General features: G+C 47.3%; 1 protein-coding gene across 1 annotated transcript; it reads left to right on the forward strand.

Annotated features, from left to right (window-relative positions):
* Positions 1-5,382: 5,382 nt before the first annotated feature.
* Positions 5,383-16,042, forward strand: RPL24 (ribosomal protein L24). The gene is made up of 6 exons (XM_040336620.1): positions 5,383-5,481; positions 5,633-5,708; positions 9,847-9,957; positions 12,885-13,021; positions 15,712-15,769; positions 15,913-16,042. The coding sequence occupies exons 1-6, from the start codon at positions 5,477-5,479 to the stop codon at positions 15,991-15,993; spliced, it is 468 nt and encodes a 155-aa protein (XP_040192554.1). The 5' UTR covers positions 5,383-5,476; the 3' UTR covers positions 15,994-16,042.
* Positions 16,043-27,194: the final 11,152 nt, after the last annotated feature.

Below are 27,194 nucleotides of genomic sequence, written 5' to 3' on the forward strand. Positions count from 1 at the left end.
GCAATAGGAGAACATGAGCCCCTTCAGCTGATAGCGGGCAATAGGAGAACATGAGCCCATTCAGCTGATAGCGGGCAATAGGAGAACATGAGCCCCTTCAGCTGATAGCGGGCAATAGGAAAACATGAGCCCCTTCAGCTGATAGCGGGCAATAGGAGAACATGAGCCCCTTCAGCTGATAGCGGGCGATAGGAGAACATGAGCCCCTTCAGCTGATAGCGGGCAATAGGAGAACATGAGCCCCTTCAGCTGATAGCGGGTGATAGGAGAACATGAGCCCCTTCAGCTGATAGCGGGTGATAGGAGAACATGAGCCCCTTCAGCTGATAGCGGGCGATAGGAGAACATGAGCCCCTTCGGCTGATAGCGGGCAATAGGAGAACATGAGCCCCTTCAGCTGATAGCGGGTGATAGGAGAACATGAGCCCCTTCAGCTGATAGCGGGTGATAGGAGAACATGAGCCCCTTCAGCTGATAGCGGGCAATAGGAGAACATGAGCCCGTTCAGCTGATAGCGGGCAATAGGAGAACATGAGCCCCTTCAGCTGATAGCGGGCAATAGGAGAACATGAGCCCCTTCAGCTGATAGCGGGCAATAGGAGAACATGAGCCCCTTCAGCTGATAGCGGGCAATAGGAGAACATGAGCCCATTCAGCTGATAGCGGGTGATAGGAGAACATGAGCCCCTTCAGCTGATAGCGGGTGATAGGAGAACATGAGCCCCTTCAGCTGATAGCGGGCGATAGGAGAACATGAGCCCCTTCGGCTGATAGCGGGCAATAGGAGAACATGAGCCCCTTCAGCTGATAGCGGGTGATAGGAGAACATGAGCCCCTTCAGCTGATAGCGGGTGATAGGAGAACATGAGCCCCTTCAGCTGATAGCGGGCAATAGGAGAACATGAGCCCGTTCAGCTGATAGCGGGCAATAGGAGAACATGAGCCCCTTCAGCTGATAGCGGGCAATAGGAGAACATGAGCCCCTTCAGCTGATAGCGGGCAATAGGAGAACATGAGCCCCTTCAGCTGATAGCAGGCAATAGGAGAACATGAGCCCATTCAGCTGATAGCGGGCAATAGGAGAACATGAGCCCCTTCAGCTGATAGCGGGCAATAGGAGAACATGAGCCCATTCAGCTGATAGCGGGCAATAGGAGAACATGAGCCCCTTCAGCTGATAGCGGGCAATAGGAGAACATGAGCCCCTTCAGTTGATAGCGGGTGTAACGGTCACCACCGTTTACGACCTTCCATCCACGACAACAGCTCATCTGACACACAGACAGACCAGCAGGCATCCCATTTTCCCAGAATCAAGACGAGACACGCAGCTCTGTACTTGTTCCAAATGTAATGATACTTTAATGATTTCTCTCAGTCTTTTTATATAGTACAACAGGTCACAGAATTTACAGGAACAATCAAACTGTCCCCCCCCCCCCCCAATCACACACTAAGGCTAATTACTAAACATTCCTCAATTACTAACAACAAAAGCCTTCACCCACTCTGTCTCTGCATACCGCTTGACACCTCTGAGCATCAATAGATTGTAGACAGGGTTATCACACATAAGCAGTCTTTAGTATGCATAATTAGAGTTCTGGGAGCAGACCTGGGATTAACACCTGTCCGTTACAACACCTTTACACAAGGACAATGGAATGTCCTCCAAGCCCTGATGCAATTAGCATGTCACTAGACTAATCATAGAAATGAGTCATAGAATATTGACTGGTTGGGGTCACAATTAACCAACATCTTGTAGTCTCTCAAGATCCTGCAATATGAACTGTCCGTGATGTCAAATCTCATGTAATCCATGAATTACGATTCACTTGCCACTCCATGCCCAAAGGGCACAGAGTGGACTCAGACCCAAGACTTATCAGGGACGCTGACACAGGAGTATCCCCCATCCTCACAAAGTCTCTGGATGTCCCGGGTCATTCCTTTACAGCGGGCAATAGGAGAACATGAGAGGGTTCAGAAATAGTGAATATATTGAAGTGGGGCAGGGTGTTTCTGTGATAGGTCACAGCATGCTGACTATGGGCCAGATTCACGTAGAATTGCGGCGGCGTAACGTATCGTAGATACTTTACACCGCCGCAAGTTTTCATCGCAAGTGCCTTATTCACAGAGCACTTGCAATCAAAACCTACGCTGGCGGCCTCCGGCGTAAGCCTGCGTAATTTAAATGGGCATGTGCCATTTAAATTAGGCGCGCTCCTGCGCCGGACCTACTGCGCATGCTTTGTTTCGCAATTCCCGTCGTGCTTTGCGCACAGTGACGTCATTTTTTCGAACGGCGACGCGCGTAGCGTAATTCCGTATTCCCGGGCGGCTTACGCAAACGACGTTCATTTTTAAATTTCGACGCGGGAACGACGGCCATACTTTATACAGCAATACAATTGCTGCGTAAAGTTAAGGCAGGTAAAATAACGACTAACTTTGCGACGGGAAACTAGACTAGCGGCGACGTAGCGAACGCGAAAATCCGTCGTGAATCGCCGTAACTCCTAATTTGCATACCCGACACTGGTTTACGACGCAAACTCCCCCCAGCGGCGGCCGCGGTACTGCATCCTAAGATCCGACAGTGTAAAACAATTACACCTGTCGGATCTTATGGATATCTATGCCTAACTGATTCTATGAATCAGTCGCATAGATAGAAACAGGGATACAACGGGTTTCAGGAGATACGCCGTCGTATCTCTTTTGTGAATCTGGCCCATTGTTTCTGCAGCAGTTTATTGTTACATCATTGGTGCTCCTGGAAATTTATTTTTAACCATACACTTGCTAATCGCTGAGTTTAAAGCCACCCTCTTTTCAAACTTTGCACCCCTACATTCGTGATCCCTTTTAAAATATCTAATTGGACCCTTTTTCCTTCCTTCAATCTAAGTTCCTTATTTTTAAGCCCAATGTTCCACTTCCGCTGTACTTCGCCGTGGCGGGGTACATCATGCCCGCCCTCCAATTGGCTCCTGGAACATGAGTGTCATCAATACCAGGAGTTAATGGCCTTCTGCCGCTTTGTACGATATGTGCAGTGAGCGAGATTGGGAGGTGCGTGCTGGGTAGACAAAGAAGATAGGAGCGCCCTTTTCTGGGGACATCAGAGTGAGTATTTTAACCACCTCCCACCCGCTGTATAGTAAAATGACAGCGGGCAGGATCCCTTCCTGTTTTGGGACGACGCCATATGATGTTGCCCCAGTGTCACCGCTCTGTCCCTAGGACATAACGTGACCCTGATATCGGTAAAGAGTTGATGACGTGGCTCTTTACCCATGTGACCGGCTGTGTCCAATCACAGCCAGTCACATGTAAACACGGAAGTGGCGTTTATTGGCTCTCCTCGCCTCACACTGACAGAGTCGAGGAGCGCCGCTTAGTGGCATCTCCTTGCAGGGGAGACCTGTACAGGTAATCAGGGCACTGATCATCAGTACCCTGATAATCAGTGCAGCTCCAGCAGTGCCCAAGAGTGATGCCAGTCTGTGCTGCATTTCAGTGCCCATCAGTGATGCCAGTCACTGCTGCATATCAGTGTCCATCAGTGAAGCCAGTCCGTGCTGCATTTCAGTGCTCATAGTGATGCCAGTCAGTGCTACATTTCAGTGCCCATCGTTGATGCCAGTCACTGCTGCATTTCAGTGCCCATCTGTAACACCAATCAGTGCGCATCAGTGATGCCAGTCTGTGCTGCATTTCAGTGCCCATTAGTGATGCCACTCCATGCTGCATTCCAGTTCCCATCAGTGACGCCAGTCAGTACTGCATTTCAGTGCACATCAGTGCCACCTATGAGTGCTCATCAGTGCAGTATATTAGTGCCTCCTCATCAGTGCCCTTCAGTGCCGCATCATCAGTGGCTATCAGTGCCCCCAAGTGCAGCCTCATGAGCACACATCAGTGAAGGAGACAAATTACTTATTTACACAATTTTCTGACAGAAACTAAGAAAAACATATTTGTTTTCAAAACTTTTTTTCTTTTTTCAAAAAAATAAAAAACAGAGCCATGATTAAATACCACCAAAAGAAAGCTCTATTTGTGTGGCAAAAAAATTATAAGTGCAGCTCCAGCAGTGCCCAGGAGTGATGCCAGTCTGTGCTGCATTTCAGTGCCCATCAGTGATGCCAGTCACTGCTGCATATCAGTGTCCATCAGTGAAGCCAGTCCGTGCTGCATTTCAGTGCTCATAGTGATGCCAGTCAGTGCTACATTTCAGTGCTCATCTGTGATGCCAGTCACTGCCGCATTTCGGTGCCCATCGGTAACACCAATCAGTGTTCATCAGTGATGCCAGTCTGTGCTGAATTTCAGTGCCCATTAGTGATGCCACTCAATGCTGCATTTCAGTGCCCATCTGTGATGCCAGTCAGTGCTGCATTTCAGTGCCCATCAGTGATGCCAGTCCGTGCTGCATTTAAGTGCCCATCAGTGATGCTAGTCCATGCTGCATTCCAGTTCCCATCAGTGACGCCAGTCAGTACTGCATTTCAGTGCACATCAGTGCCACCTATGAGTGCTCATCAGTGCAGCATATAAGTGCCTCCTCATCAGTGCCACCTAATCAGTGCCCTTCAGTGCTGCATCATCAGTGGCTATCAGTGCCCGTAAGTGCAGCCTCATGAGCACACATCAGTGATGGAGACAAATTACGTATTTACACAATTTTCTGACAGAAACTAAGAAAAGCATATTTGTTTTCAAAATTTTTGGTCTTTTTTTCTTTTTGCAAAAAATAAAAAACTGAGTCATGATTAAATACCACCAAAAGAAAGCTCTATTTGTGTGGCAAAAAAATTATAAAAAATGTCATTTGGGTACAGTGTTGCATGACTGCGCAATTGTCATTGAATGTGTGACAGTGCTCAAAGCTGAACATCGTCCTGGGCAGGAAGAGGGGTGAAAGTGCCCAGTGCTGAAGTGGTTTAAAAAAAATGAATGATACAACCGACATGTATCACTGATACTGTTAGGTATACGATTAGTTACCACCATCATGGAGCAGTTTCTTTGGAAAAAAAAAAAAGCTTGCAAAAAAACAAACAAGCAAAAAAAATGATATTCAGGGAGCTACATAAACACTTCACCAATATGGTATGAGGAAGAGAGGGGTGTGTTGTGTGTCCCCCATAGTAACAACACTCCTACATAGAGTACGAACGTTGTCACCTGAATACAGGAAGTATTTTATTAGGTATTATCACCAGGTGAAAAAATAAGAAAAATAACTAATACAGCCCCACATCTAAGGGCTGGTAAGCTGCAATGCATGTATATTCTTGTCTTCCCCATACACTTTATTATGAGCGCTCTATAGACTTCTTTCAGTGACTTCACTCCAGCACTGAATGCGTTACACGGCGTGCGTCCCGCCCCCTCCCGGCGACGCTATATATATGACATTACCCACAATCCTCTCTTCCTCTTCGCCATTTTAGCCGGCGCCATGAAGTAAGCAGAGCTAGAGCCGATAATAATGAAATGTTTCTGAGTAAATCCGTTGTCATCCTGCATGTCAGGCGGCTCCTCCGCTCCGATAACATGGGCGGCTGGTGGCCCCGGGCCCCTCACTTACTCACCGCCTCTCATTTTCTCGTTGTAGGGTCGAGCTGTGCAGCTTCAGCGGTTACAAGATCTACCCGGGCCATGGCCGGCGGTACGCCAGGATTGACGGCAAGGTATGGGAGCGGGCTTTGTGTGTTCGGGGTGGACTACGATTCCCAGCATGCCCCGGGAGGGGGGGGAAGCGCCGAGGGAATGTGTAGTACAGGCCTAGGCCTTCTCAGGGACTAGAGCAGGCCTCTGAGGTGATGGAGAGCTTCCAGGCACTGCTCTATAGGCGACTGGCCAGGCCTCTGTCAGACACTGCTCCTATAGGGGGATTGGCCGGGCCTCTGTCAGGCACTGCTCTATAGGGGGACTGGCCAGGCCTCTGCCAGACACTGCTGCTATAGGGGGATTGGCCGGGCCTCTGTCAGGCACTGCTCCTATAGGGGGACTGGCCGGGCCTCTGTCAGGCACTGCTCCTATAGGGGGACTGGCCGGGCCTCTGTCAGGCACTGCTCCTATAGGGGGACTGGCCGGGCCTCTGTCAGGCACTGCTCCTATAGGGGGACTGGCCGGGCCTCTGTCAGACACTGCTCTATAGGCGACTGGCCAGGCCTCTGTCAGACCCTGCTCTATAGGGGGGAATGACCAGGCCTCTGTCAGACCCTGCTCTATAGGGGGGAATGACCAGGCCTCTGTCAGACCCTGCTCTATAGGGGGGAATGACCAGGCCTCTGTCAGACCCTGCTCTATAGGGGGGAATGACCAGGCCTCTGTCAGACCCTGCTCTATGGGGGGAATTGCCAGACACAGCTCATATGGGGGAATTGCCAGGCCTCTGCCAGACACTGCTCTATAGGGGGACTGGCCGGGCCTCTGCCAGACGCTGCTCTATAGGGGGACTGGCCGGGCCTCTGCCAGACGCTGCTCTATAGGGGGAATGACCAGGCCTCTGTCAGGCACTGCTCTGTAGGTCAGGCCTTGCCTAGGATTATGTACTTCACATTGGCTGATGCTGTTCAGTCTACACTCTTCCAGCTCCTGGTCATACACAAGTGTTGCCCAAATAACAAGGTGGGTTACAAGGTAAAAGTTGCAGAGCTTGACAAATTGGCTATTTTGACAGAACACAATTCACACTGGGGCAGCTTCACTTTCGTCCGACTGAAGCCACTTAGCGTGGCTTGCAAACAACTTCTTTAATATGTCAATGCAAGCTGCTCTGAAGTCGCCCCCCAAATAGTACAGGAACCTTTTGTCGGAGCGCGACTTGTTAGGCGACTTAGCCGCCTGACAGGTCACCCCGGTGTGAACCGGTGCATTGCCATGAAATGTGATTTGCCATGAAATGTGATGGTCCGCCTCCATCACATCCCATTGGCTCACTCATGTCATGTGACATATACACACGTCATCAGTCTCAGCGTGTGTACGCTTTTAGCGTACTGTATTCGCAATAGTAAAGAAGCTAAGAGAGAGGAGAGGGGGGCAGGCAGATGGCTGGGAGGCTGCTCCATTATACAGGCTGCCCATATAGTGTTAGGAAGGAGAAGGCAGTGTGATATGCACAGCTCTGTGAGGAGCAGCCTGTGTTGCAGTGAGTGCATTGCTGGTGTAACAATGTCTAGACACAATGATCTCACACACATCTATAGGCTGCCTCTCCCCTCCTCCTGCTCTCAGGCTGTGTGGCCAGCAGCACACACACACACCATGGGCAGCCTGTATAATGGAGCAGCCTCCCTGCCATCTGCCTGCCCCCCTCTCCTCTCTCTTAGCTGGGTGCGCGAGTAAGTTTGCCATTGCAGAGTCAATGAACCCAGCGTCAGCGCTCGGGCAGCTTCTACGCTAATAGCGTAGACTCGCTGAGAGACTAGCTGAGACTGATGACGTGTGTATATGTCACATGACATGAGTGAGCCAATGGGATGTGATGGAGGCGGACCATCACATTTCATGGCAAATCGCATTTCATGGCACTGCACCGGCACTTAAAGTAAAGTCTCTTATTTGTAAAAAAAAAAGTGGTTTTGTACAGAGCAGCCCAGATCCTCTTCTCGGGTCCCTCTTTGGTGCTCCTGTTGAGTGCCCCCACACAAACGGCAGCTCCCTGGCCCCACCCTTTTCTTTCCGCATTGGCTCAATGACTGACAGCAGCGGGAGCCAATGGCGCTTTTCTGCTGTCTCAGCCAATGAGGGGAGTCCCGGACAGCTGAGTCTTGTATGACATCGCTGCATTTTTTACCATCCTGCAAGCGCTCCCCCTCTTGTTGCAGCAGCCAGGGGTGTACACGCTTCACAATGCTTTGCCTTGCAGCAGGAGTTAAACCCCCTGTCATGCAGGTGACAATGCCTGCCACCTATTCAAGTGAATGGGGCCACACTGCAGCACACAATGTGCACAATTGTCTGCTGTTAGGGGGTTAAAACGGGCAGTGAGGGGGCGATACAGCACCTCTTATTGCCTTTCGCATAAAGCAAGGCAAAGCAGTTGTAAAGCTGTCATGATACTAAAATCTAATTTTGGGTCTTTAAAAATAAGTTGGTGCACAGAGCGGTCGTCAGTGCTGTGACTTCTCCTTTCTCCAGGTGCCTCCTTGCCCAGCCAGGTGTGTGCATTCATAGAGGCACAGTGCTGGTAAGCCACACCCCCAACCCCCCCCCCCCCCCCTCACAGGAGTTTGACAGCAGCAGGAACCTTAGACCATTCTACTCTCTCCTAGAACAGTTGATGTGTTTAAACTTTAGCTGCTGACTTTTAAAATTTGGGAGACTGGAGCTTTTTTAAGCTTGTCATTGTGTTGGTCTTACATTGAGCTTCAATTCAGCCTAATGCATGTAGTTTGAATAGACCCTTAGGCCTGAGCATTGCATCCTGGAAGAAAGGGGATACAGCCACGTGTGTGTGTGTGTGTTCCAAGAGCTTCCATGGATGAAAGGAACTAGGGAGCACAGTGTAAATGAGTTTCTGTAGATAAGCAAACTGCATCTAACAAAATACATGGTCTTATGGAAGCGGTAGTCCCAAGTTAAGAACACCTTGTATACATACAAAGCAGCATAATCGCTGCTGGTGGCCACGTCCTGGTCTCCATGAGGGGGGGACATGGGCCATCTGAAGCCTGGCAGTTCAATCAAGACCTTGCACACTGTCCCCTAGACCCATAAAGGCATATTTTGGCTAACAATACTTTTTATATGGTGTTTGCGTCCTTTGTTTACATAATTAAGGTGCATTTACTGTTGAACCCCTTCCTGCCTGCCCTGTTGTCCCTTTACACAGTTCGGAATGCCATGGGAAGGCTTGGTGATCATGTGACCACTGTAGGGTGGTCACATGATTGGATACTGGTTCCACCAGCTACTGATCTTTAGTCCGGAGTTAGACTCCTTTCACACTGGGGCGGTTTGCAGGCACTATTGCGCTAAAAATAGTGCCTGCAAACCGACCTGAAACAGCGGCTGCTGTTTCTCCAGTGCGAAAGCTTTCTCACTGGAGCGGTGTGCTAGCAGGACCGCTCCAAAAGTCCTGCTAGCCACATCTTTGGAGCGGTGTGTTTACCGCTCCTCCATCTCTCCTTCCCATTGAAAGCAATGGGAAACAGCAGCTATACTGCCGGCAATGCGCCTCTGCAGAGGTGCTCTGCAGGTGTTGACCCTTTTCTGGTAGCTAGTGGGGGGTAAAACCGATAGCGGCCGAATACCGCAGCAATTCTGCCGGTAAAGTGCCGCTAAAAATGGCGGTGCTTTACCGCCACTGCACCTCCCGTCCCAGTGTGAAAGGGGCCTTAGAGTTGTTTGTGCTGAGCTTGCCTCCCCTCAACACAAACATCGGATGAGCAGCAATGGTGTGGCATGTAAGAATTAAAACCCAGCCTTTTGGTGGGTCGTAAAGGGGTTAAGGAACATAAAGTACATTTTCAAATATGTTTGCAGTGTTGACATCGTTTGTTTTTGGTGTTGGAGTCATAGTTAAGGGCTTGCTCCTTCAAAAAAACAAATTGGTCACAGATGGAGTGCATTGTTATAGATTAGCTGACTGAAACTTGCTTTTATAAGGGCAACCTCTATGTAGCACTTTAATACAAGAAACAAGATCTGCATATATATAAGCAGCAGATATAGCTAGCTCACGATACATTGTACATGAAAACAAGGTTTGAAAGAACACATGGATAGTTTACGTTGCGCTGAACATTAGATATCGTATACATTAACTTTAAAAAGTGACTATATGGTGGTCTGATTCGGCTTGGTTTTATGCTTCAGGTGTTCCAGTTCCTCAATGCAAAATGTGAATCTGCCTTCCTTTCCAAGAGGAATCCTCGACAAATCAACTGGACTGTTCTGTACAGACGAAAACACAAGAAAGGGCAGTCGGTATGTATCACCTCTGCAGTGCAGACTTTACTATTAATTGCTATGCTGCATATGCATTCTAGATAAGTTGCTGTTGGTTTAATGTTTGTTTCCTGGCTTTCATGATGCTGCATTACTGCTGTCTGAGACAGATAAAATAAGTTGATGCTCATTCGCATAATGTTTGTTACAGGTACATGATTTAGAACAGCCAGGCAACTAGCATTTTCCCAAGAGGGCCAGCATTTTGGCAATTTCCCGACTGTTCCTTTCAGTCAATGTAATTATAAACAAGCTGTCTGTTGTATGCATTTTAGAATTGGGCATCATGTGAATGTATTATAGCTAGGGTTGTCCCGATACCACTTTTTTAGGACTGAGTACAAGTACCGATACTTTTTTTTTTTTTATGTACTCGCTGATACCGAATACCGATTTTTTTTTTTTTTTTTTTTTTTTTTTTTTTTAAATGTGTCCCCCTTACATCAGCCATTGTCCCCCTTACATCAGCCATTGTCCCCCTTACATCAGCCATTGTCCCCCTTACATCAGCCATTGTCCCCCGTACCTACTGTTATCACCGCGGCAGGGAACATTGCAGACAGCGTTAGTTTGAACAGCTGTTTTCCCCGCTGCGCATAGACACTCCCCCTTGGACGGATCTGTCCAATCGCGAGCAAGGGGGAGTGTCTATGTGACTCCCCCTTGCTCGCGATTGGACAGATCCGTCCAAGGGGGAGTGTCTATGCGCGGCGGGGAAAACAGCTGTTCAAACTAACGCTGTCTGTAATGTTCCCTGCCGCAGTGATTAACGTGGCTTAGGTGGGGAAAGTATTCTATTTTAGTATCGGGGGTATTAGCGGGAGTACGAGTACTCCCGCTAATACTCGGTATCGTTCCCGATACCGATACTGGTATCGGGACAATCCTAATTATAGCAGTCAGTCAGTTTCTGTCCCTTTCCTTAAACAGTTGGTGAAATGAAATTGTGGCTGCTATGAGGGATTACAGTAGTGGTGTGGGGAAGCATATTCAGCGCCTTGTCTTTATGCAGTATTCCACTTGGCTTTTAAGTGGTCTTTAAGGAGCAGAGGATGCCATAAGCAGAGATAGAAACTATAGAGAGTCTGTTTTTTTTTGTTTGGATACGGTAGTTATGTGCATTGTAGGACGATACCCACTCTTATTGTGCAACTTTTACACTTGCCTTTAGTTACCTGTAATGGTTCTGCACATCGAAAGATGGCCATTACCTTTTTGTTGGAAAGAGAATCCTTACTGAATTCTGGATCTCTCTCCCCCCCCCCCCCCCCCCCCCTACTGCTATTGTGCCATGTCTGAGGAGTGGACCCTATTGGCTAGTAAAGCCTGTTTGATAGTGAGATGGCAAAGTCTTGAAGCCAGGACCCAGTAAGAAAGTGTCTTTAAAGGCACATGGTATGTTTTTTTGGCTCCTTAGGACATTGACAATTTGATTGCGTTATTTTGTGGCTTTCTTTAGCTTCCTGTGTCAGGGTCTGTCCCCTTTTAAGCCCTTATTGGACCACAAGAGAAAAGCATCTGATAGAAAGGGGTATGTTACCCTAAAAAAAAGTATCCTGTTCCTTTTAAAGCATGCTATACAGCACAGTGCTTGTGCTGTGTAATTTGTCCCCTTCTATCACCTGAAATACCTGGCTGACATTGCTGGTTCTCTCCCCCCCCCCCCCCCCCCTTGTAAACTGACTGGTTTATAACGGCTGCTGAGCCCTGACACCATTTTCATTTTGCATGCCTCATCCGCAGCTCTCTTCTGTCCTGTACCCACTCCCCTCCCTGCCTGTCAGCTCCGTCTGCTCCTAGATCCTCCCCTCCTGCTGTAAATTGTTTTCGTTCTATAGTTTCCTCTGTTAGATGTTAAGCTCCCCAGTGTGCCCATTTCTGAACTCCACTCAGTGCTTCCGTGACTGCCAGCTTCTCTCTCCTCATCCGGTTGACAGCGGGGGATACCTGTTGCCTCCCCTTGCTGCTATCAGATGGGGAGAGGAGACCAGCAGGCAGTCACGTGAGCAGCACTTGGAAATGAGGTATAAGGCACCTTTCACACTGCTGCGACTTCAGTTGTGCAATTTTACCATGATTACGCTGGGCCTTAGGCAGCATATTTTTAGAATTCATACACTGGGGAGCTTAGTGTTACTAAACTCAATAAAAAATAAATAACGAATGTTATACTTGCCTGCTCTGTGCGCCCCGATTTTCTCTTCTGGGGTCCCCGGTGGCGATCTTGGCTCCTCTTTAGAGGGACCACCATAGCCAGCTGCTAGCTATGCAGAGAGTGTAGGCCCCACGCTCCATAGACTGACACAGTGGACATATGCCCCACCCCTACTTCCTCCTCATTGCATCTGACAGTAAGAGCCAATGGCTCTGGTTTGTATTGCATTGTGGATTACTACAAGAACTATTTTGGTGAATGGCTCAATGTGGTTGAGAGTACAATAACTTGGTATAAATATTCTGTAAATTGTATTGTGTTAAACAGGTCTGAAGATTGTATAGTTTTGTAAACAATGTCTATAGTTTAGACATCTTGGGACTCAATTGAGGGCCGGTTTACACCAGAATCTGGTGTAGGAAAGACACTTTGCGTGCAATTTTCTTTTTTTGTTCTATTTTTTAAACCCCACTGCCTTTGCGATCTATTGTGGGTGCCAATAAATTGATGGCACTCCAAACCCAGATTGCAAATGCAGTTTGTGGACACCAGATCGCATGGTACCGTAGTACATGCAATACTTTTGTTCAATCAGTATGATTTCAGCCCATTCAATAAACGGTGTTCTATGCGAGTCTGGTGTAAATTGGCCCTGAGGATTTTCCTGCAGCAGTGGAAATGCAGTGTTCTTACAATGTAGTGATGCCAACATTTAAAAGGTGAGGTTAACTTAAATGTTTAATTTTCTCAGGAAGAAATCCAGAAAAAGCGTTCTCGCCGTGCAGTGAAGTTCCAGAGGGCTATTACTGGTGCTTCTCTGGCTGAAATTATGGCCAAGAGAAACCAGAAGCCTGAAGTGCGAAAGGCTCAGAGGGAACAAGCTATTAGGTAAGGCCAGCTTCATTCTAATTTTTTATCAAATCTTATTGTAGTTTCTATTGGTAATTACTCATGTCTTATGTTGGCCTAACATAGTGGGTTAGAGGCGCTAGAACATTAAAGTTGGGTTGGATGTGATTTCAGAGTTTTTGGACATGGGTCTGGCAGCTTATGCATGTGAAGAAAATGTTAAAAAAAAAATTGTGAAGCTTTCATTATGCTTCAAGAAGTTTTTGGTAAATTTAACAATTTTTAATAGAGTAAATACAGTATACACGGCACACTGCTGAACACATGAGAAGCAACTCATATTAAAGGTAATAAACCTCTATAGAGTAAGTTTGCCAGTGACAAATTTTGATTAGCTTGCGTATACAACCTGTTGCAGAGTAAGACCTACACATCTGTATATACAGGGCAGATCCAGGAGCATGAGTAGGCCGCTTTCCACAAAGCAGAATGAAAATTAGTTTTATTGTCAACTTTATGTAAACGGCAGTTTCATATGGATATTTAACACATTTTTCTTTCCCATCTGGTGAAATCCTGGTAGTAAAAACCTGAGTCCTAACCCTTCCTTATTCAATCCAGAGCTAGAATGTTTGGCTTGACACAAACATTTTCTTAGCTAATTATGTTATGGAGAATGCAGCTAGAGATGTTTGCATGCAAATGTGGTCAGAGATGTCAAGGTTCGATATGGATAGAAAGTTGGGATGTATGACTGGACTATATTGTAGTTGCTGTATCCACTCTTGCAGCACCATGAAGTTCCTTTGCTCACAGCTTCATCTGTACTAAAACTTTGCACCAGTTTAAAGAGATGGGTAATGCAAGAGTCACACATGTTATCAGATTGTTCAGATTAGCGGTAGACTGATGTATTGGCCGTTATTTGGCCATTTTTGATAAATCGGCTGATTATCGAAATCGGGACGATATTTTACACTGACCGTTCCTCCTGTTCCTCCTCCCTTCTCCACTGACGAGTAACGGAGGAGAGAGAGGAGCTGTCAGCTCGATGTTGGGTGGGCGGGACCCAGCCGGGGTGTGCCCAGCAGCTATATTGCACCAGCCAATGGGTTGGTATCTGGGGGGCGCTTTGTGTATGTGGCCCGCCCTCTTTCTACAGCAGCCCAATCATTGGCTGGTGTAATTTAGCTGCTGGGTCCCGCCCACCCCCAACATCGAGCTGACAGCTCCTCTCTCCCCTCTGTTAGTTTCAGTTACACTCGGCTTAGTGTGAAACCTGCCAGTTCCAATTGCCCCCCAGTTCCACCTGCCACTGCCAGCCAGTGCCATTTGTCAGTTCCTAATCTGTGCCGTCTGTCAGTGCAACCTGCTAGTGCCATTTGTCAGTTCCGAACCAGTGCCACCTGTACTGAGGACATCAAGTGTGTGCTAGAGACAGGAGTAAGCAGGAAGGAGTGGGTAAGGGTTTTTTTTTTTTTTTTTAAACGGCCACAAAAATCGGCATTATATATCAGCCATTGGCCGCCCCAATTTCTAAATATCGGCATTGGCCAGAGAGAAACCCATATCGGTCTACCTCTAGTTCAGATATATATGAAATACAGTATTGTCTCATTTAGCTTTCCTTGAGTCAGAGGTCGTATGATTTAATAACATGAGTGGATAGTTGTCAGGTCACTAACCCAATAAATAGTCTTATAGACTACTAGGTGTGCATAATGTTGTGAAATCTTGTAAACGAAATGTAAAATATAGGAGTCTGTAATGCATATTTTGGTAGCTGGAAGACAGAATTCTGGTATTTGACATGGCCGCAACTTAAAATGTGAGCGATCCTATACACCAGTCTGAGGAGTCAAACGTGAAAAAAGTAAAGCAAAATAATGGGACAGATGTATCATTTGTTTCATAAATAAGCCAGTTATAGTAGATTGCATCAAATTATTAAAGCAGTAGTAAACTGCCTTTTTTTTGTTTTTAGTTGAAAAGTTATAATGTGCTAGTATGCATCGCACTTGGCACATTGTGAAACTTGCCTTGAAACCAAGCCCTCCAGTGGTGCAGTGTCACCGCTAATGGGGCTTCCATCCTCGCCTAGTCTTCCTTCTGGGTTGGCGTGCTCCGGTCCTTTGATATGGTGCGAGAGCTGCTGTTTACCCCACAGGGCTCTGAAGGATTTGCATGGTATGCCGTTCCTTAAGAGCGCATGCGCCGATGACATCACTGGCAGCTTCACCTGTAATTGTCTCCTAAAAGGTGCACGTTTAGGAGATATTTACTGTAACTATAGGCAAGAATTTTCCATGGGAGGTTTATCTTTACCAAGCCCATTTACAAATGTTCTTTTAGATGTCATACAGTATGTATTTGAATAAAAGCTCTAATACACTGCAACCTAAGTGTTAGTCCACACCAGACGCAGTTCAGTTCCATGTGCTTTTTTTTTTTCTGCACAAAATGCATGCAGTGTTTTCCATTTATTCCAATGGCTTTAGTTCACACCATGCAGTCAGTTTCTGCTCCATTTCTGCACTGGAAACTGACTGCATGGTGTGAACTAGAGCCATTGGAATACATGGAAAACACTGCATGCATTTAGTGCAGAAAAAATGCATACGGAACTGCGTCTGGTGTGAACTGGCCCTAAAGCTTTAAACGCTCAAACTATTTGGTGTACTTGTGGTTCACAAACTCTTAAACTAATTGTTGTTTTTTCAATTTTAAAGGGCTGCAAAGGAGGCAAAGAAGGCTAAGCAGACCACCAAAAAGACCGTTCCTGCTAAGGTAAGGAATATTCCAAATGTCTTAAGAGGCTAAAGTCTTAACCCATACAGTTTTAGACTTCATGCTATTTGTATGAAACATTTGCTGCTGTTCACACTATTGTAATTGTATAAAACGTTAACTCTAATTTCATTATTTTTCAGGGTCCAACAAAGGCTGCCCCCAAGCAGAAGATTGCCAAGCCAGTAAAAGTGGCGGCTCCCCGTGTTGGAGGAAAACGCTAAGCAACATTTTCCTACTGGATGTGTTAATAAATTACTATTTTGAAAAATCTCTCGGCTTGATTTAGTTAAAACTGAAGGTCTTGAAAGCTTTCTATAGAATCAAATATCTAAATCAAAGTGCCCAAGTATTCAGCTGTAACGGGAGGTGGAATCAAGTGTCTGGCTGTCTATATACATGTAGCTTTGTACTTCTCCCAGTATCAAGGATCCTGTAATGCAGTTTTTTCTTTAGAAAAGTAGCAATCCTTCACAATATTTAGTCTTTTCCCAATTTCTCAATATGATCCTAAAGTGACCTGAACTGCAGCACCAGGTGCCTTGATTAGTGAGTACCTGATGTCTTTCCTCACACTGTAGGTTTAGTAGCATCAGCACAATGCAGTTGCAACATGTCTGCATAGACACAGAGGGAACAGTCCCCCTGCTATGAGTGACATCGGCCTGTACTTTTTAAATGTAAAAAAAAAAAAAAACTCCTAGGTATCCTCTGAAGAAACGGACAGGAATTCAGGGGCCCTGTAGTTATAACCCTCTACATCATGGAGGGTTGCTTTGATCTGTCGTCAGGATCTCTACTGCAGCTCAGGATTTTGTGGTGAATTTCTTGTGAAATACTGACTGCAGATACCCTAGAGCTGGTCATGCACTGAGTTTTTTGTCTGGCTCCTCATGAACCAATTGAAAGTCACTTAAAGTGGTAGTTAACTGTTACACCACCTTTACCTATAGATAAGCCTATGAGTACTGTGAATATCTCCTAAACGGGCATGGTTTAGGAGGAATTCTAAGTGCATGCAGCTGATGACATCAGCAGGAGTGTTGGTATCACACCCCGACCACTCCTGAACCCAGAAGATGTCGGCCCTCAACAGTGACATTGCATCACTGGAGGGCTTTGTTCTAAGGTAAGTCTCTAATGTGCTAGTATCTATACTAGCACATTATGACATTGCTTTGAAGGTTCTTTTTTAGACCACATGCGGTCTAACGCTTTAATGGGCAGTCCTGACGCCAGTTCTTTTGCCCAACATTTTTATTTTAAGAAGCAGGGTGGAAAATTGTTGGCTGTATCCAATTAGATGCAGCTGCTGTTCTAGTAATCTGGCATTGCGATTGGGGGGGGGGGGGGGGATATATATAAAAGGTGGTGGTGCTAAGCATATACAATGAACATATAGCAAGCTAAAAAGTCCATTAGTGATGGTGTTCCCAACACCAAATTTTTTATTTTAAATGAAGCCTTTAGTTCTTCCACCACAGGTGTTCAATGGAAACGTGGCAACTCACTACAGGTGTTTGACCACTTTTTAAGGTAGGTCAAATTGCACTTTTGGAATAACAAATTGATTCCCACTGCCAACACCACTCCTCTCCAATGGACCCTCCGGATGAAACTAGGGCATAAAAATGTATCCACAGGATACAGTCTCATAGTATAGTATATTTAATAAAAAAAAATGTAAAAGCAATGACAAAGTAGTAGGTTGCACTCGCATGTAAAAGTGCCTGCCTGGTACTAGGGAAAATGGCGTGTGGGTCTGGCATGTTCCTAACTCAGTAGTGTGCACTCCGCGTCCCGCTTGTAGGGGCTAAAGCCTGGTGTGGGGTGACAAATCCAATGTACGTTTCGCTGTAAATGGTGTCTTCAGGAAGTGACCTCATGCCACTTCCAGCTTGCTTGAATGGGATGGTTGTGATTAGTCCTCTCCTCCACTTTGAAGGAGTCTCAATCTATAGTGCAAATTTCCCCTAATCGTCTTTCAGGACAGCCACCTGAGAGACCTTGGCTCCTCCCCTCTGTAGGAAACACCGCACCAGCCTTCTATAAATTTCCTCCTCCCCTGCTGGCTCCTCAGTTATTTGTGTTTCCTCCAGAGCGGAGACACCTGCCAGGAGAGCCAGGTAAATACGGTCCAGAAAGGGAGCAAGGGCTTCTAAGGACAAACGGCTAGTAACATGTTTAAAATGTTGGAAAACCCTCGTATCCCTGAGTGCAGGTGCAGACCGAGGGGGCTCCATTTCATCACCGAGTGCGGTGAGAGGAGATGCGCAGCCATCGTCCCATACCAAAGCAGTGCATGGCAGCGCGGAATGGGGATTCCAAGGCGCAGCCACGCCGGGTACTGGGAACGCGCGTTGCCGAGGGCGGGTTGATGTCATTCCGGTGACGGGGGCGTGCACTTCCGGGGTCACGACTTCCAGTTCCGGCTGTGTACCATGAAATGGAGCCAGGCAGAGGCTGGAGGAGCTGCACATGCTGTAGAGACAGCACAACGCACCCTGGTGACGCAGAATGTCGGAGGCGGACGGAAGAGGGCCTGCTCCAGCAGAGACCAGCTCCAGCCATGAGAAGGTAAGGGGAATAGGGTGGATCTCCCCAAACCTGAACCCACCGCCCCTCCTCCCACTCCAAGGAAAAAAGGGGGGTAGCCAAGTCCCTCAGTGTCAGAGGGTAATGCATGGGGTCCCTAGTGAGTTAAGCCCACATGTAGGCACTGCGCACCTGCCGTAAGCAGGGACAGGTTGTTTGGTATTTAACTGGGGAGTGTTTTATGTCATTTCAGAAAACAGACAAAAGTAAAGCCACGCACAGTACAAAAAGGAGGTGTCCATCTTGTAAAGCGACACTTAGAGATTCTTGGAGAAAAGCAATTTGTAGTGACTATTAATCAGCTAGTACAGGAACACAATACTGAGCGCACGGAGCTAGCATCATCAGTTAAAGAACTAACCAATACCTTTGACTCCTTTTTAAAACCTTCTTTGAAGGATTCCAGCAGCTTCAGTCAGCTTCTCCTTCAGCCCCAACGGCAGTTAAAATACCTTCCACCTGTGCAGGCCCTTCAAGCACTCCTACAGAGGAGGCGGACGAGGAACCTGAGAACAGTGTCTGGTTCCCAAGAGTCGGACGGGGAGGCTCAGGAAGGAGATTCCAGGAAGCCGTCCCGTTACAAACTCTCACTGGAGGATGTAGATCATCTCCTGGGAGCCATTTATACCACTTTGGGTATATCAACAGAGAAAAAGACCCTATCCCTACATGATCAGATGTATGAGGGATTAGGGGAACAGGAAAAGAAGAATTTCCGGTTCATGACGTATTAGTCAAAGCAATTAAAAAAGAATGGCAAGACCCAGAAAGAAAGACATTCTTTTCTAATACCTTAAAGAGACGGTTTCCATTTTCAGAGGACCATCATCAATATGGAATAAAGTCCCCAAACTAGATGCCGCCTTTTCACAGGTATCAAGGCATACCGATTTGGCATTTGAAGACATGGGCATCCTATCCGAGTCTATGGATAAAAGGATGGACTCGTTACTTAAAAAGTCATGGGACTCCACGCTGGGAAGTTTAAAACCAGCAATGGCAGTCACCGTTGTGGCGAGAAATATGGAGTTCTGGCTAAATCAATTAGACTCATATCGAGGAAGGAACTGCGAAAGAGCACATACTATCCTCTTTTCCCACACTGCTGCGAGGTATAGCCTACATCGCAGATGCCTCAGCAGAACTAGTTTGCATGGCGGCCAGATCATCCGCACTAGCTAACTCCACAAGACGGGCCTTATGGTTAAAGACATGGCAGGGGGACTGCGCGTCTAAGACCAAATTATGTGGCATCCCATTCACAGGGGATTTACTATTCGGGCCAGGGTTGGAGAAGGTGCTAGATCGTACAGCGGACAAAAAGAAAGCATTTCCGCTGAAACGCAAAGCACCCTGGAATCTGCCACAACGAAGTAAAAAGAGGCAGAAAAGTGCAACTTGGATCCCCAAGGGTCCTCGTTACACAACTCCCAAGGTAGACAACCAAAAAAGACCTTGGGTCCCGAAAGGTAAAGGAGGAGCGGTTTTCATCCTCCTGAACAAACCTATGACAAAGTGATCAAGGTAGGAGGAAGACTGGGGGCCTTCCTACCACAATGGGAAAAGATAACTTCCAATCACTTCATTTTGAGAACGATAAGGGACGATATCACCTCGAGTTCTCAAAACCACCCCCAAACAGATTTTACGCAACCAAACTCTCAAAAAACAAAAGGAAAGCCGACGGCTTAATTAGAGCCATAGAGGATCTCAGGAAGCAGGAAGTAGTGATAGAGGTGCCGAAGGAAGAAAGGGGATTAGGGTTCTACTCCCATATGTTCGGAGTAGTAAAACCCACCGGGAAGGTCAGACCAATCCTAAACCTCAGACCCCTGAATGTGTCCATAACCTACAAAAGGTTCAGAATGGACTCAATTTATTCAGTCAAGGCCCTACTACCACCAAATTGTTTTCTGGTTTCCCTAGACTTAAAGGACACATATCTGCATGTCCCAATACACAAAAATCGCCAAAAATTTCTAAGACTAGCGATAGAAACCAAGGACAAGACCAGCCACCTACAGTTCCGAGCCTTGCCCTTTGGCCTTTCCTCTTCACCCAGAATCTTTACAAAGATTCTGGCAGAAGCCTTGGCACCCTTGCGAGTTCAAGGCATATCGATCATTGCATATTTAGACGACTTACTGCTGTTCGCAGAAATTACGGAAAAATCTTGATTACGCAAATATTTCTAAAAGATTTAGGTTGGTTAGTAAACGTGGAAAAGTCCAATCTACAGCCGACACAACAATTAATATACCTGGGATATGTGCTGGACACGGTCCAACAAAAAATATTCCTGCCCAAAGAGAAGATGGCAAAAATACAAAGAGAAGTAAGTGCAATACAAACAAACTTTTCTTTATCGTACATCACGGGACACAGAGCGGCATTCATTACTATATGGGTTATATGGAGTACCTTCAGGTGTAGACACTGGCAATCTCAAACAGGAAATGCCCCTCCCTATATAACCCCCTCCCATAGGAGGAGTACCTCAGTTTTTACGCCAGTGTCTTAGGTGTTAGTCATGGTTTAGCTTGCCTCCGCATCCTTGGGATTAGGTGAGCTACCGGTTCTGTCCAAAAAAGCCTCAGCGCTAAAGTGGTCAGTAACCGGACCCCAAACCCTTGGGGTATAGCCCATAATGCTTTTCTTTTTAGAGAGCTGGACCCTGGGCCCAGAACTTAGAAACCTTTGGGTACCTAAAGTTTTCTGTTGCCAGGGTGCTATATGGGCCCAGGACAGTGGATCCTTCATAGGAACCCAGGGCCTGAAGGTCTAGACATCCCCACGGAGATGGGGGAAGATTGGGCCTCTTGCTTGGCAAAGTCCTGCGGCATGGAGCAGGTAAGTGAGGGGAAAACTTGCGGAACTTGGTTCTTAGCAGGTTTTTTTCTGGGGGGTCACAGGGGACATGCCTAAAGTTATGCACTGCATCTGGCAAACTAGTCACATATCATAAAGATAGGATGGCTCTCTATGTATTATTCCCCATAAGATGTGACCTCCCTTGTAGTGTTGGAAAAGCATTGAGTGGGGCCTGTGTTATATAAAAATATATGTGTGTGTCAGAGAGCTTTGCTTACCTGCAGGCCTCCAGGCGATGCTCCATTCAGTCTTCCTCCTCAGAGCCTGCAAGCAGGCAAAACGCTGACCTCCTCATGGTTCCAGGCTGCAGGCTGCAGTTTGCTGGAACAGAGAGGTCCCTTCCTCCCAAAATCCCCCCCCCCCTCCCCCTGTCGGGAGGGGCATTTCCTGTTTGAGATTGCTGGGGGGGGAAGGGCGGGTCAGTGGCTTAAAGGAAGGGGCGGCCCTTCCTTGTTTGTTCCATTCAAATACTTTGGAACTGAGGAGAAAGACCAGAGCGGCAGCACGGGGCGCCGAGGACACACAGTGGCCAGAAAGGATATTGCAGTCTTCAGAGGACTGTTTTTTTCAAGCCTAGAAATAGGCTGTTTCTTTTCCATCTCATAGTTTTTCTTTGCAATACTACTCAGGGGGACAGAATGTTTTTTCTTTCCTGGATTTGAAACAAAAACGAAAAAAAAAAAAAAAAAAAAAAGTCATCTAGGGGAGAGGAAGCATTTTTTTATCCCCCAAACAGGTGTTTGGACAATTAACTTTTATAGTTCCAAATACCAATAGGTAGCAGGTGTACCTCGGTATTGTACCATGGTATGCCGCTGTTTTCCCTACAGGGAGCCTTGGGGCCATCGGGATCTGGGGCTGGAGCTGACGCGGGTCAGTCCAACCCTAAGATGGTCACGGAGGAGGTATTACTCACCTCTTTAAAAGAGATGCAGAAAAGCATGGGAAAAATGATAGCCGCAGCTATGCGGGGCAGTAAGCGGAATAGATCTCCGTCGCCCGAGCGCGGACCCTCAGAAGAGGAGGTCCTTTCCTCAGGGGAATTGGACGACCTCTTGGACAAGGACCAAGTAGGTTCAGGGATCGAAGACCCGGATACAGAGGAGTCTGGGGCAGTCTCCCTGAGGGAGAGCTGGTGGATTCAAGGATTGTCGGACTTGGTCCATAGGGCATTCAACTTGCCAGTACCAGATCTCCAGGTATCGACGGTTTCAGCTTTGGGCTCACTGAGGGCGCCTCAAAGCAATGCTGTGTTTCCGATCCATCCTCTATTAGAGGGAATTTTGTTCCAAGATTGGAACAAGCCAGATAAGATCTTCTTACCACCTAAAAGGTTCTCTGTCCTATATCCTATGGAAGAAAAATTTTCCAAGAGATGGGCTACTCCTGCAGTGGACGCAGCCATCTCATGTGTTAACAGATCGTTAACATGCCCTGTAGAAAACATACAGGTGTTCAAGGATCCAGTTGATAAGCGCTTGGAAGCACTACTTAAGAACTCCTTCACTACTGCAGGGGCAGTAGTACAGCCAGCTGTGGCTGCGATTGGGGTCGCTCAAGCATTATCGGATCAATTTAAGCAGATGCTTAAACTTATTCCGGCCCAGCAGGCAGAAAAAATTTCGGATGTCCCTAAGGCCATATGTTTTACGGTAGACGCAATCAAGGATTCTATCCAGCAAGCGTCACGTTTATCGTTATCCCTTATCCATATGAGAAGACTCTTATGGTTAAAAAGCTGGGAGGCTGAGCCCCCATGCAAGAAGCTCCTGGTAGGGTTCCCCTTCCATGGAGGACGACTCTTCGGAGAAGACCTAGATAAATACATTCAGACCATTTCAAACGGCAAGAGTACTCTCTTGCCAACTAAGAAGAAGGCAGGGACCTGCGTTTAAACGACAGTATTCCCCTGGGCAGGGGCCCTCTAATGCCAAGCAGTATCGACGGCCTCCTGCAAAAGCAAACTTCGGCTTCAACAGCAGATCACAAGGACAGGCTGTTAGAGGCAAAAGGCAGTGGTTTCGCAAACCAGCAAAACCAGCCCCCAAGCCAACCTTATGAAGGGGCGCCCCCACCCACGAAGGTGGGGGGAAGGCTGCGACTCTTTTCAGAGATTTGGGAAGCCAGCATTCCCGACGAGTGGGTACGGTCTTCCGTGGCCACAGGCTACAAATTAGATTTCCTAAGGTTTCCTCCTCCTCATTTCCAGAAGTCGAGGATTCCAAACGATCCGGAAAAGGGAGCCGCATTAAGATCGGCATTAGATCATCTACTTTCCCAGGAAGTAATAGTAGAGGTACCAGTCCTGGAACAGGGGCTGGGTTTCTACTCCAACCTATTCATCATCCCAAAATCCAATGGAGATGTCAGGCCAATTTTGGACCTAAAGATGGTAAATGCATATCTAAAGATCCGCTCATTTCGGATGGAATCCGTGCGGTCAGCAGCTGCCACACTCCAGAAGGACGACTTCATGGCGTCCATAGACATAAAGGATGCCTACCTTCATGTTCCAATTTATCAGCCACATCAAAGATATCTACGCTTCATGGTGGCTTCGCGTCACTTCCAATTCGTGGCGCTTCCCTTCGGGTTGGCTACGGCCCCCCGGGTGTTCACGAAGGTCCTAGCTCCAATCCTAGCCAAACTAAGGATCCAAGGGGTCACGATCCTAGCATACCTGGACGACCTCCTAGTCATAGATCACTCGTCTCCCGGCTTGGAGCGAGCAGTGGCCCTCACGGTCCAATACCTTCGAGAGGTTCGGCTGGGTCCTAAATCGAGAAAAGTCAGCTTTCCAGCCCACAAAGCAGTTGGAATATCTCGGCATGAGATTAGACACAGAACAACAAGGAGTGTTCCTACCTCTGAGGAAGGTAAAAGCCATCAAGGAATTAATCCTACTGGTTCTAAGCAAGAAAGAACCGACTATTCGCCTATGTATGAGGTTACTAGGCAAGATGGTGGCCACATTCGAGGCGGTACCATACGCCCAGAGCCACACTCGCATCCTACAGGCAGCCATCCTGTCAGCATGGAGCAGAAGGCCACAGGCCTTGGATATCCCGTTGCCGCTCTCATCAAGAGTCCGACAAAGTCTGTGTTGGTGGTTAGACCCTCAGAATCTACTGAAGGGGAGGTCTTTCAGCCCAGTGGCTTGGAAGATAGTGACCACAGACGCCAGCCTGACGGGCTGGGGAGCAATTTTGGATGGTTGCACTCGCCAAGGTACTTGGGCAAAGCCAGAGAAGCAGTTGCCCATCAACATCTTGGAGCTCAGAGCTGCTCGACTAGCCCTCAGGGCTTGGACGTCAAAATTGCAGGGGTTCCCGGTGAGAATTCAATCAGACAATGCCACGGCCGTGGCATACATAAATCACCAAGGGGGAACCAGGAGTCAAGCCGCTCAGAGAGAGGTGAGCTTGATTCTTCTATGGGCAGAGGCTCATGTGCCCTGCATATCGGCAATATTCATTCCAGGAGTGGACAACTTTCAGGCGGACTTCTTAAGCCGCCAGACTCTATGGCCGGGGGAATGGTCTCTGCATCCACTAGTCTTTCAAGCACTCTGCCAAAGATGGGGAGTGCCGGACGTGGATATCATGGCATCGAGACTCAACAAGAAACTAGACAGGTTCATGTCCCGCTCAAGGGATCCGATGGCCTGCGGAACCGATGCGTTGGTTTGCCCTTGGCATCAGTTCAAACTTCTTTATGCGTTTCCCCCGCTCCAGTTACTACCCCGCCTGCTGCGCAGGATCCGGGTGGAGCACATACCAGTCATCCTGGTAGCTCCAGCATGGCCCAGAAGGGCATGGTACTCACTAATCTTAAGGATGGTAGTGGGAGACCCTTGGACTCTTCCTCTACGGCCAGACCTGCTATCGCAAGGTCCGATCCTCCACCCTGCCTTACGGCATCTAAATTTGACGGCCTGGAAGCTGAATCCCTGATTCTCAGGGGTAGAGGTCTGTCTCAGAAAGTAATCTCTACCCTAATCAGAGCCAGGAAACCGGTCTCTAGGGTGATTTATTACAGGGTCTGGAAGGCCTATGTAGGCTGGTGTGAGTCCAAGCGATGGCTTTCTCGCAAATTTACCATCGATAGAGTATTAAGTTTTCTCCAGCTAGGAGTGGATAAAGGATTGGCATTAAGCACAATCAAAGGACAGATTTCTGCTCTGTCAGTGTGGTTTCAGCGGCCGCTGGCCACCCACTCGCTGGTTAAGACCTTCCTTCAAGGGGTCTTACGTATTAGACCTCCAGTTAAATCCCCGCTTTGTCCGTGGGATTTAAATCTTGTTCTGTCAAGTTTACAGAAACAACCGTTTGAGCCGTTGGCTGATATTCCTTTGGTTCTACTGACAAGGAAGTTAGTATTTTTGGTTGCCATAGTTTCCGCAAGAAGAGTTTCGGAGCTGGCAGCCTTATCCTGTAAGGAACCATATCTTGTTTTTCATAAGGACAGGGTCGTTCTCCGCCCTCATCCTTCCTTCCTTCCGAAGGTCATATCCAGTTTTCATTTGAACCAGGATTTGGTATTACCATCCTTCTTCCCTAAACCTACTTCCAGAAAGGAAGGGTTGCTGCATACCTTGGATATTGTCAGGGCCATGAAGGCCTATCTTAAAGCTACAAAGAAGATCCGGAAGACAGATGTGCTGTTCATTCTACCGGATGGGCCCAAGAAGGGGCAGGCAGCTGCAAAGTCCACCATTTCTAGGTGGATTAAGCAATTAATCACTCAGGCCTACGGCTTGAAAGGGTTGCCTCCTCCAGTATCATTAAAGGCTCATTCTACTAGAGCCATGGGCGCCTCCTGGGCAGCACACCACCAGATCTCTATGGCTCAAGTTTGCAAGGCGGCAACCTGGTCTTCTGTCCACACGTTTACAAAATTCTACAAGTTGGACGTAAGAAGGAATACTGATACTGCCTTCGGGCAGGCAGTGCTGCAGGCTGCAGTTTGAGACCCTCGGATTCCGGGGGCTCCTCTTGTTCGAGTTAAATTTAAAAATTTTATTTTTCTCAACTAAGTTGGATTTATTATGATTTGAGTATATCTCTAAATTAAATCCTTTTGTCTTGGAGATGTTCTCCCTCCCCTCATTGTAAGCATTGCTTTGGGACATCCCATATAGTAATGAATGCCGCTCTGTGTCCCGTGATGTACGATAAAGAAAAAGAGATTTTTAATACAGCTTACCTGTAAAATCTTTTTCTTGGAGTACATCACGGGACACAGAGCTCCCACCCCTCTTTTTTGAGGACCATTTTGGGAGGCATACTGCTTGCTACAAAACTGAGGTACTCCTCCTATGGGAGGGGGTTATATAGGGAGGGGCATTTCCTGTTTGAGATTGCCAGTGTCTACACCTGAAGGTACTCCATATAACCCATATAGTAATGAATGCCGCTCTGTGTCCCGTGATGTACTCCAAGAAAAAGATTTTACAGGTAAGCTGTATTAAAAATCTCTTTATCATGCACCATCAGGAAAGTGATGTCAACCCTGGGACTATTAACATCTGCAATCCCAGCGGTACAATGGGCACCCTTACATTTCCGTCCACTACAGATGTTTTTACTAAAAGCATGGGATCACAAGCAGGAGTCCTTGAACACCCAGGTTCTTATACCAACAAAAGTAAAAAGAACCCTGTGGTGGTGGAGGACAAGGGAGAATGTAAACCAAGGTCGACTTTGGACACTTCCCATTTCCAAGACCCTGACCACAGATGCAAGTGGCACAGGTTGGGGAGCGCATCTAGGCTCCCAAATAACACAAGGGACATGGAAAAAAGAGGAACGGATGAGATCATCCAACTGGAAGGAATTGAAGGCAGTAGGGTCGGCACTTCAATCCTTCCAGAAGGACCTAAAGGCTCATCACTTACAAATCAGATCCAACAATGCCTCAGTAATAGCCTATATAAACAAACAGGGAGGAACAAGGAGTG

This window comes from Rana temporaria, chromosome 2, assembly GCF_905171775.1.
Source record: "Rana temporaria chromosome 2, aRanTem1.1, whole genome shotgun sequence".
Taxonomy (NCBI): domain Eukaryota; kingdom Metazoa; phylum Chordata; class Amphibia; order Anura; family Ranidae; genus Rana; species Rana temporaria.